Consider the following 12,278-nt stretch of genomic DNA (forward strand, 5'->3'; position numbering starts at 1 on the left):
GAGAAATAGAGAGAGAGAGAGAAATACAGTAGGTAGGTAGGGAGAGTGTGTGTGTGTACGTAGGTAGGTAGGTACAGGAAGAGAGAGAGAAAGAGATAGAGAGAAATATAGTAGATAGGTAGGGAGAGAGTAGTTAGGTAGGTAGGTGGATAAAGGGAGAGAGAGAGAGAGAAAAAAATACAGTAGGTAGGTAGGGAGAGAGAGGGTAGGTAGGTAGGTAGAGGGTTAGAGAGAGAAAGAGAGAGAAATACAGTAGATAGGTAGGGAGAGAGAGAGTAGTTAGGTAGTGTTAAATGGAAAAAGGTTTCCTCCGCAGGTTCGGATTTCCCGGCTGGGAGATCGTCACTGGCTGAGTGAATGAATTTAGGATCGAAGCAAGCTGCGTTTGAAAGCAAGTTGTCTTTATTATTTCAGGAAAGCAAGACCGACAGTGATGTAGATCAGCGTTCCTGGGTAAGCTGACCCCGACATACAGTAAGTGTACATTTTTTATACCATTTTCCTCTTTGAAGTTCTTTTGTTTTCTTTGTACTATTGTTTTATCACTTTTTGTTTGTACCTTTGCTAATGGTTCTAATCCTGTCTTGCGTTTTATTATTCCTCTGCCCTAAAGTACTTCCCATGGAGCTGGGATGAGCCCAAGTGTCTTCTACTGTATTTCCTATTTTTACATCTTTGCCCTGAGCTAATCCGTCTTTGTTGTCACTCTGACCTTTTCCTTTTCTTAAGGGTAACTTCTTCCTGCACTTCCTAGGTCTTTTGTATTATTTTTCTACTCTGCAGCTATTTCTAATTGTCCTGATATCCTGGTAATTATTGTCAGGAGGTTTCTTTTAGAATGTATGCTGGCTTTGTTATTCTAGTGATTTCCAGTTTGATTATGGGCTGTACTGGTCTTCCTAATACAACACTGTCTTGGTGAAGTTCCCTTCCCACAGTAGGTAAGTAGATATATAATATATGTATGTATGTATGTATGTATGTATGTATGTATGTATGCATGCATGCATGCATGCATGCATACATACATACATACATACATACATATATATTAGATTTATTAACATTTGTATGCCGCCCACTCCCATTGGGACTCTGGGCGGCTCACAGACAAAACAAAAAGAAATATATATTAAAAAATTTAAAAGAAGGATACAAGTATTAAAATTTCACATCATGCATACTGTTAGAGTGGGGCTGGATACTAATCAACAGCCCCAGGCCTGCCGGAACAGCCAGGTCTTGGTGGCTTTACGGAAGGCCGGAAGAGTAGTAAGGGTCCGACGGCACCCAGAGGAGGCCCAATCTGTGTGATCTTATTGGTCTTTGGGAGGTAAATGGCAGGAGGCGGTCTCTCAGTAGCCAGGTCCTAAACCATGTAGGGCTTTAAAAGTAATGACTAGCACCTTGAAGCGCATCCGGAGACCAATGGGGAGCCAGTGCAGCTCGCGGAGGATAGGTGTAACATGGGTGTATCTAGGTACACCCAGTATCGCTCGCGCGGCTGCATTCTGGACCAACTGCAGTCTTCAAACACTCTTCAGGGGCAGCCCCATGTAGAGTGTGTTACAGTAATCCAGTCTTGAGGTGACGAGGGCATGAGTGACCATCCGAAGGGCCTCCTGGTCCAGATAGGGCTGCAACTGGTACACCAGGCGAACTGGGCAAAGGCCCCCCTGGTCACAGCCGACAAGTGATGTTCTAACATCATCTGTGGATTCAGGAGGACACCCAAATTGCGGACCCTCTCTGAGGGGTGTATAATTTCATCCCCCAGGCTAAGAGGTGGAATGACTGGACCATCCTTGGGAGGGAGCATCAATAGCCACTCAGTCTTGTCGGGATTGAGTGCAAGCTTGTTCGCTCCCATCCAGACCCTGACAGCCTCCAGGCACTGGCACATCACTTCCACTGCTTCACTGAGTTGGTACGGGGCGGACAGATACAGTTGCGTATCGTCCAGGTATTGGTGATATTTAATCCGTGCCGGCGTATGATCTCACCCAGCGGCTTCATGTAGATATTAAATAGGAGGGGGGACAGGACTGAACCCTGCGGCACCCCATATTTGAGGGGCCTAGGGGTCGATCTCTGTCCTCCAACCAACACCGACTGCGATCTGTCCGAGAGGTAGGAGGAGAACCACCGTAGGACGGTGCCTCCCACTCCCACCTCCCGTAACCGTCGCAGAAGGATACCATGGTCGATGGTATCGAAGGCCGCTGAGAGGTCAAGAGGCACTAGGATAGAGGAATGTCCTCTATCCCTGGCCCGCCAGAGATCATCGATCAGTGCGACCAAAGCAGTTTCGGTGCCGTAACCGGGCCTGAAACCTGACTGAAAGGGATCCAGATAATCTGTTTCATCCAAGGTCCATCGGAGTTGAAAGGCCACCACTTTCTCAACAACCTTCCCTATGAAAGGGAGGTTGGAGACTGGATGATAGTTGTTTAAGATGGCTGGATCCAGGGAAGGTTTCTTAAGGAGGGGTCTCACCACTGCATCCTTTAGAGGGTGCGGGAAGGATCCCTCCTGAAGAGAGGTGTTAACAATCCTCTGGAGCCAGCCACGTGTCACCTCCCTGCTGGTCGAGACCAGCCAGGAGGGGCACGGGTCCAGTATACAGGTGGAGGCACTCACCGCTCCCATGGCCTTGTCCACTTCCTCAGGAGTGACAAGTTGAACTCGCTCCATAAAATCTGATCAAGACCTTCCCCCAATGCCTCGGCTGGTACCGTCCAAGTGGAGTCCAGGTCCGTCCGAATCCAAGCGATTTTATCCGACAGAAACTGAACAAATTCCTCAGCTCTACCCTGTAGAGGGTCGTCCACGTCCCTCCCTTTCAAGAGGAAGCAGGCTATCCTAAACAGGGCGACTGGGCGCAATTCTGTGGATGCAATAAGAGCGGAAAAATGTGCACATTTTGCCGCCCGTATCACCACTAAATAAGTCCTAATAAAGTCTCTTAATTGTATTCAGTTGGATTCAGAGTTACTAGCCCTCCAGCATCGCTCTAGGCATCTCTTTTGGCGCTTCATATCCCAGAGTTCCTGGGTGAATCAAGGAGCCCTCCTGGATCCACTGCCGCGGAGAGGCCATAAAGGTACAATCTGGTTTAGAGCCTCTGCCGCCGTTGTATTCCAGGCAGCGACCAAGGACTCCACTGGACTGTGGGCAAGAGAGTCAGGTATCTCACCAAGCGCCGTCTGAAATCCCATGGGGTCCATCAGGCCCCTGGGGCGGAACCACCTAATCGGTTCCCCCTCCCTACAGTGGGGGATTGGTTTCCGAAAGTCAAGCGTCAGTAGGAAGTGATCAGACCATGACAAGGGCAAGGTCTTAATGCCCTTCAAATCTAGATCACGTCTCCACTGCTCCAAGAGAAATACGAGGTCAAGCGTGTGACCAGCTGTATGAGTCGGACCCTGAATTACCTGGGTCAAGTCCATGGCTGTCATGGAAGCCATGAACTCCTGTGCCCCGTCAGAGCATTCACCGAGCGACGGCAGGTTGAAATCCCCCAGCACTATAATTCTGGGGAACTCAATCGCCAGTTCGGCTACTAACTCGAGGAGCACAGGGAGGGCTGTTGTAACTGTTGGGAGGTAGGTACCTTAGCAACAAACCCATTTGACCCCCAAGGTCCAACTTCACCAGCAGGGACTCTCACCCGACAAGCTCTGGAGCAGGGATCCTATGAGGAATTAATGATCTTCGGATGATGACTGCCACTCCCCCACCCCTTCTGTGGTGTTGTGGCTGGTGGAGCACCTGAAACCCTTCTGGGCACATTTCAGTGAGGGGGACTCCTCCCTCATGGCCCAGCCAGGTTTCAGTAATACATGCCAGGTCTGCCCCCTCATCTAATATTAGGTCCCGGACGAGGAGAGCTTTGTGAACCACAGACCTGGCATTTAGCAACAGCAGCCTGAGACCAGGGCCCTGACGACTCTCGCCATCTGGTCCTGGAGTGGAGCTAACAAGGCCAGAAGGAGGGATCGCTGTGACGTAGCGGACCCTCCTTCCCCGGTAATGGCTAGCCCTGAAGCTCCCGTCGTACCTGCCCCTCCCAGTCATGACCATAATGCTCTGGCCCACCCCGTGCCCGTAGACCCCCCTCTATCTCCCAAGGCCCCCATTCTCACTGGCAGGCCATTCAAACCAGACATTCCGGGTTGAGAGGTGAAACCGGGCCTCCATCCACTTCTGCTTCTGCACTCAGTGGAGGGGACTCCAGGCCATGCTCTCAATCACCTCATACGCAACAAGCAAGCATTCCCCGCATAAATACCCCACTATAGTTAAAAAGTACAGCAATACAATAAAAAAATAGAATTACACTAGTTTAAAAGAAAGTGGGATCATTCACTCACAGACATACACATACATACCACATACGAAAGGAGGGAGGGTTGCGCAAATATTAAAGTTGGTGTTGATATTGTGAGTCCGTAAGTTCAAGGGGCGGAAACACAAGAGTCAAATCAAAGCAAATGAAATGTAAAGGGAGTAATGTGTCTTCTTTCCCAGATCACGTAGTAGTAGGAAAGTAAAAATCTAGGTGGCTAAGATAAGGTTCCTGAGATAGCGGTGGGTGGCAGAGAAATGAGTTTGCAAAACTGGGAGTCCAAGGGTCCAGGTCCATAAGCATGAACAGGGAGAGATAGCTAGCCAGCTAGTAAGGAGGAAAGCCCCCCCCCCAGCCACAGAAAAGGGCAAGAAGGGGAGGCCACACCACAGAGAGAAGTCCGGTCCAATGGAGGGGGGCGCCTGAAGAGGCAGCAGCAATAGCAAGCAAAAACAGCTGCCCACCTCTGTCCGGTGCCACATAAATTAGCCACCCCACTCCTTGAAGACGGAGAACAAGCTGGTCTAATTTCGCAGGCTCCACGGGCTCTCCTGATCGCAGTAGGCTGGGATAGAGGGCACTGCAGATCGAAATAAGCTAAGGGGGGGAGGGTTTGGAAGGGCCGTGGCGGCAGCCGCAAACCAGCCGCCCGATCTTCTTCGGCGCCATCTGGGCCAACCACCCCCTCACCAGGCCAACACAGTCAATGCGATCCAGAGGCTCTCACACGCCTCCCCAGTCCGCAAGTTCTTCCGCGTCTCCGAAGTCCTCAAGATCTCCAAAGTAAAGGCAAAAGACGCCGCCGCAATGAGAGACTACCAGCAACGGTGGTGTCAGCGCGCCACCACCATCTTCACTGCCGAGTCGGAGGAGTCGGAGGAGATCTCCGAAGCGACCACGCAGGCTGGGAGCCGGCCAAAAGCAGTAACTCCCCAACTGATCAGCTGGCCGGGTCCCCTGGATCATTCTCTACGTGCTGCTGGGCTCACCGCCAGAAGAATCACCAAGAAGCCGTGATATTTCCTGTGTTTCGTTCTGCCTGCCAGCTGGAGCAAAAACGCCGGCGGCCATTCGGAACTCGCACATGCGCAGTTGTATATATGTATATGTATATGTATATGTATATGTATATGTATGTATGTATATATATATATATACACACATACATACATACATACACATATATACATACATATATATATATATATATATATATATATATATACATACAGTTTTATATATATATATATATATATATATATATATATATATATATATATATGCACACACATACATACGTATATATATATACATACAGTTTTATATATATATATATATATATATATATATATATATATATATATATATATATATATATATATATATATATAAATACAGTAGGGAGGGAGGGTGTGTGTAGGTAGGAAGGTCGAGGGATAGAAAGAGAGAGAAATAGAGATAGAGAGATAGAGAGAAATATAGTAGATAGGTAGGCGTTTCTGCTAGCACGGCAGTTGATTAATTCTCATCAATCAGTTAAAGAGCTTTCCAAAAGGAAAAAAAAGTTTTGCATTCTGCAAACCTCTCAAAAACGGCCCGTTTTTCACAAATATGGGCCTGTTTTTTGTAAAAAAAAATTGCATGCAATGCCTTATGGAAGTTTATAGAGTGCTGCTGGGGGCTGGGGGAGTGAAAATGACCATTTTTTGCTCATTTCTGCCCTCCCCAGCCCCCAGAAGCTCTCTGAAAGCCTCCATAACTGTATGCAGGGCCATTTTGGTGAACGGGTGGGGCTTTGGGAGGCAAAAATGCTGTATTCAATGTATAAGACGCACACAGATTTTCAGTCTCTTTTTTGAGGGAAAAGGGTGTGTCTTATACTCTGAAAAATACGGTAATTTATTTTAAAATCAACAAACAGTGGAATGTCAGTTGCAGCCATGGAACCATCCCATGGATTCAGGAAATATGATTTACTTAAGAAGTCCACCCTTTTAAATGTCCCGAATCATCAACGAAAGATCCATTAATATCCAAGGCAGCTGTGTACCAGTGCGGGCTGTTTTCTTAAATCTTCTACACAACTTTTAAAAAGGGCAGCCTCGCTCCTGTTAAAAGATGAAACACTGCGGAACAAGCGGCAGCACTCCTTTAACTTACTCATTTTCTCCCTCCTTTGTACTGGACAGGTTTCCTCAAAGTGAAATGATATCTAATCTTAAGGCGGGGATGGACAGGAAATCGAGGTTGAGGAAAGAGGTGCGATTTCCTCATCACTTGCCACAGTACGAGAGGCGTCGGCTAGCGCTTTGGACTTTCTCATTAAGTAAGAGGAGGAGTTTTACCTGGGGATCGGGATGAGGGAGGAGAGTGGGAGGGGTTGGCGGTGCCTCCTGTCTGACTACCCGGAGGAGGAAGAGGAGATCGTCGAAGTTGCTAGGAGTTCTTGCAGCTGCGTGATCCACAAGTAGGCAATTTAGCTTGCAAGGGCCGCAGCTACTGAATTTAGGGCAAGTCCGTTGCAACCGCGGAACAAACGCGTGGAGATGGGTGAGGCGTGGTGGGTCGCACTGCCGCTGGCCAGGCTTATGTTCGCTGCAGTGTTGGCCCTACTAAAGGCAGGTAAGCGGGGATCGGGTACTTCTTTTCCTTTCCTCCTCCGCGTGTTCTCTGGGAGGGGTGGAAGGCGAATCGTGCTGCTGTTTCGCTGAGCTGAAGGGAACGGGAGTATATTCTGGAAGCCTGGACGGTGGCATTGGACGGGTGGGTGGAGAACACATTATCTGGGTGCTCTTTATCTTTTGACGCTTTTTATTATCGACATTTTAAAAGAGTGCTGACGCTCGCGCTGGTTGATTAGAAGTTTTCGTTTTTGAAATATATCTAGGAAGTTTTTTCTATTAATCGCACGGTTCCCTTTTTTACTACTTTGAGAACATGATTCGCTGGTTGCGTTCTCATGTGGCTGCTTTCAATAGCCATTAGGGCTTAGAAGACCAAATTCTTAAGGTAATGACACAATTGAAGTAAAGAGGTATCATCTGAACCTAGATAGTGGTATAAAATCTATTTATACTTCCGTCCCTGAAATTTTATCTCTTGAATCTGAATTGATGGTGGTCCTTGACTTTCCTAAAAGACTGCTTTCAGTCTTTTAGAGTGCTTTTCTTACTTAGCTTAATTTCTTATTCTTTTAGATATTCTTTTGTAGGTTGGAGTCCGGGATCTGTTCATTTTCCAAATTATATCTTTAGGCAATTTCTGAATGCATTGCTGTGATGATACGTTGTTGCAACCTGGATTTATTGTACACACATGATAAATTCTACTATGGGGAAAGGGTTTAGAAGTCTGAAAACATTAGTCTGCAGCTCACTAAATCTTATGCTTTTTAATAAATTTTGTAAGTCGAAAAAAGTGCTACCAGCCTTCTTTTGATTTTTTTGTCACTTCAGCTATCTACCCACAATGTTTAGATTGGAAAAACTGGCTGTTAGTATATAGACTAAGAATCTTAACTCTGTTCTATATTTGGAGATATTCACCATTTGAAAGTTCAGACAGTTGCTGCTCACAAGTAACCACAAATGATTCTATAGATGGAATTCACAGAGCAGTGAGAGGCCTCTGTCGTAGATTACTCATTCTAACATAGTGCCCTTAAAAGGTATAGGTACCCCTCGACTTAGTGACTTCAAATTACAATAGCACTGAAAAAAGTGACATGACAATTTTTCACATTTATGACAGTTGCAACATCCCCATGATTACAATTCATATGCTTGGCAACTGGTTCACATTTATAGCAGTTTGCAATATCCCATGGTCATTGTGACCTGACAAGCAATGGGGGAGCTAGGTTCACTTAACAACTTTGTTACCTAATTTAACAACTGAGGTGAGTCACTTAACAACTGTGACAAGAAAGATTGCAAAATGGGGAACTTAACAATTGTCTCACTTAACAACAGAAATTTTGGGCTCAATTGTGGTAAGTCGAGGAATACTTGTATTGGATTACAAACTTTCATCATTCCCTTTTGAGTGTGGCCAATGGGAATTGTTTGTAGGACTGCACCCTGGGGAAGATAAGTAGTATTTATTGTTCCCAAATGTTAACAACATCTAATTCCTCCATTTCTGGGCCTTGCATAGTTTGTCCTTTATTTCTTAAGAGAACTTATAGCTAAACAAGAAAAAATGTTTTATAGACAATTAACAATTCCCAGATATTTTAGTTGCTTAATTCCTTTCTGTATTGTTCCTTTGGAACATGGAAAAGACTAGTTAACATGTTAGATTAAGCCATGATTTATTTAACTTTGGTTGTTTAATAAATCATAATGACCTAGTTCCGTGTTGGCGAACCTATGGCATGAGTGCCACAGGCACGCGGAGCCATTTGTTAGGGCATGTGAGGCATTGCCCTGTCAGCTCCAGCACGCATGCGCGCGCTGGCCAGCTGACTTTGGCTTTCATTTTCAACCGTTTTTCGCCCTCCAAACGCTTTTCTGAAGTCGCCTAAACTGTGGCTTTGTAATATATGATTATTACATTAGGATGGGATAGAGGCTATATTACAGCTTGTTTATTTTAATGGAAGGGTATAACTTAGCTGTTGCCCTAGAAAACAGATCTGATAGGCTTTCATTACAGAAATCTCATTTGTTGAATATAGGAAGTGTGGAACAATGGACCTAGTAAATTAGAATTTTTGAGCCCAAAATTTATGTTGCCAAATGAGACATTAAGTGAATCACTGCAGTTGTTAAATTAGTAATATGGTTGTTAAGTGAAACAGGCTTTCCCATTGACTTTGTCAGAAGGTCACAAAAGGCGATTACAGGACATTGCAGCTGTCATAAATATAAACTAGTTGCCAAGGGTCTGAATTTTGATCACATGATGCTGCAACAGTTGTAAGTTTAAAAAACAGTCATGAGTCACTTTTTGGTCCACTGAACTTTGTACAGTGACTACCATGTTTTCCCAAAAATAAGACATGGTCTTATGTTCTTTTGACACCCCCCGAAATAAGTGCGTTGGCCTTATTTTCGGGGAGGTCTTATTATTTTTGAGGTGCAGCAGGCGCCAAGTGTGGTCACCTCATGGCTGCTGCTGTGTTGTGCTTCTGCGGCAGTGCAACACAGCTGCTCATCAGCTGTTCGCCGTTGAGATCGTGCATGTCCTTCCAGCTGTCAGCCTCTATATCATTTGCTTGCTATCAGCAGCCATAGTAACGGGGAGGGAGGGGTTTTATGGTATTTGGGAGGGGAATTGTGCTGGAGAAGAGATCTTGAAGAGGGAGTTTTTAAATATTATTTCCCTCACACCATAAGTAATTGTGCCACCCCCATTGCAAGTCATGGCCCTCTATCGTTAGGATTCTTTTGTTGGTTAACATTACCCACTCCTTTATCCACATTGTTGTTGCTGCTTGATGATATGCTTTCCATTCCAGTAGGCCCATTCCACCTTGCGCTCTTTTATCTTGAAGATGCTTATATTTTATTCTAGGCTTTTTGCCATTCTACACAAAATTTCGTACCATTTTATCCAAATTGTTATAAAAATTTTCTCCTAATTTGACCGGTGCCGTTTGAAATAAATAGAGTATTTTTGGCAAGACATTCATCTTCATTACTGCGATTCTTCCCATCAACAATATTTGTAGCTTCGACCAATTTTTAAAATCTTTTTGAATGTTTCGTAATAGTTTATCATAGTTATCTTCTTTTATAGAAGAGCATTTCGCAGATAGCCAAATCCCTAAGTATTTTACCTTTTTAGTTACCTTTAATTCCATTGCTTTCTCTAGTTCTTCTATCTGTTTTTTGGGAAAGTTCTTTATAATCATTTTTGTTTTTTCCTTATTTATTTTTAATCCGGCCACACGCCCAAAGTCCTCAATGTCCTTCATTAATTTCGGTCCTGAGATTAGAGGGTCTTCCACAATAAAGACCATGTCGTCAGCGAAGGCCTGTATTTTATATTGTTCTTTTTTTATGGTCAAACCCCTAATTTCCTGATTTAATCTTATCTGATTTAGGAGTACCTCTAACGACATAATAAATAGTAATGGGGAGAGCGGACACCCTTGTCTAACACCCTTTCCGATTCGTACCCTCTCTGTTAATTCTCCATTAATTATAATGTTTGTTAATTGCTGTGAATATATAGTTTCTATAATCTTAATAAATTTGTTGCCGAATTTCATCATTTTTAGTTGTGTGATTAAAAAATTCCAATCTAAGTTATCGAATGCTTTCTGCGCATCGACAAAAATTAATGCTAATTGTTTCTCAGATCTTGTTTCGTAGAATTCCAAGGTGTTAATTATTATTCTTGTATTGTTCCAAATGTGTCTTTTAGAGAGAAAGCTGTTTTGGTCCGAATGGATGTTTTGATTTAATATTATTTTTAATCTTTCCGCCAAAATTGATATAAAAAATTTGTAATCCGCGTTTAACAAGGATATAGGTCTATAGTTTTGAATTTTACTACTATCCACCTCTTCCTTTGGTATTAGGGTAATGAAAGCTTCCCCCCATGATTTTGGAACCTTACCGTTTTGTAGTGCCTCATTAAATAATTCTAATAATTTGTCTTCTACGGTATTTTGGAGTTTTTTATAGATTTCCGACGGAAGCCCATCTGGACCAGGTGTTTTATTGTTTTTTTGTTTTTGAATGGCCTTTTTCAATTCCTCTTGTGTAATTTCCTTGTCAAGCATCTCTCTCATCTCCTCCGGCAAGACTGGAAGTTTCTGTTCTATTAGGTATTTTCTAATGTCTTGTTCACTAATTTCGTCCGGTTCATATAGTTTCTTATAGTAGTTCTGTAAATCTTTTTCTTCTCCCCTATTTCCTGTTTCAAGTTCCCCTCCTCATCCCTCAGTTGTTTAATAGTTCTTTTTGCATCATCTTTTCTTATTTTGTGAGCCAGCCATCTCCCAGTTTTATTTGCGTGTTCAAAATAGTTCTGCTTCATTCTTTTAATGTTTTGTGCTACTTCCTCTTGAGAGATCAGATTTATTTGGTGTTTAATTAACTCTCCTTTTTCCCTGTATTTAATATTGTCTGGCTCTTTCTGAATCAGCAGTTCTATCTCTCTTAATTCTTTGTTCAATGTATTAAGTTTTTCCCTATGCATTTTATTTCTTCTTGCTATATAGACTATTGATGTTCCCCTCACGACTGCCTTCATCTTATCCCAGACATTTTGTATTGATGTCTGCTCTTTACCGTTTTCTTTGAAAAAGTATCCCAATTCCTTTTCTATTGATGGTACAAATTGTTTCTCTTGTAATATGTTCTGGTTTAGTGTCCACCTAGGTTTTATCCTTGTCTTTCCTTTCCATTGCCATAAGACTGGATGATGGTCGGCCCACTTGTTTGTTGTTATTTCAATATTTACAGTATCCATAAGTAGTGCCGGGTTTGACCAGACCATATCAATACGGGACCAAGAATTATGTGGTTGAGAGTAGAATGTGTACTGTTGTATCTTGTCATTCATTGTTCGCCAGACATCATAGAGGTCTAGTTCCTTCACCATATTTGCATAGGCAGTCGGTGGTTTCCTTCTAGTACTTTTCTTGTGTATACCCTTGTAATCCATTTTACCGTCTACTACTGCGTTGAAGTCCCCTAGAATACATATATTTTGCCACTTTATTTCATTTATCCTCTTGCGTAAATTTACATAGAATCTTTCTTGTTTTTGGTTTGGGGCATAAATTCCAACTAGTAAAATTTTTTTCCCACCATTCGTTATCTCCACCATTAATATTCTACCCTCTTTATCTGCATATATTAATTTTGGGTTCAACCATTCTTTTATATACATCACAATTCCCCTTTTTCTAGTTTGTGCTGACGAACAAAATGCTTTACCTAATTTTGGGCATTTCAACAGATTATTATAGTTC

The 12,278-nt window shown here is 43.4% G+C and overlaps 1 protein-coding gene across 1 annotated transcript in view; it reads left to right on the forward strand.

Moving 5' to 3' along the window:
- Positions 1 to 6,746: 6,746 nt before the first annotated feature.
- Positions 6,747 to 12,278, forward strand: part of CDCP1 (CUB domain containing protein 1) — an 82,256-nt gene continuing 76,724 nt past the window's right edge. Inside the window, 1 exon segment of the mRNA XM_032238260.1 lies at positions 6,747 to 6,970. Coding sequence (XP_032094151.1) covers positions 6,895 to 6,970 — 76 coding nt within the window. The 5' untranslated portion in view covers positions 6,747 to 6,894.

Source organism: Thamnophis elegans, chromosome Z (genome assembly GCF_009769535.1).
Source record: "Thamnophis elegans isolate rThaEle1 chromosome Z, rThaEle1.pri, whole genome shotgun sequence".
NCBI classification, from domain to species: domain Eukaryota; kingdom Metazoa; phylum Chordata; class Lepidosauria; order Squamata; family Colubridae; genus Thamnophis; species Thamnophis elegans.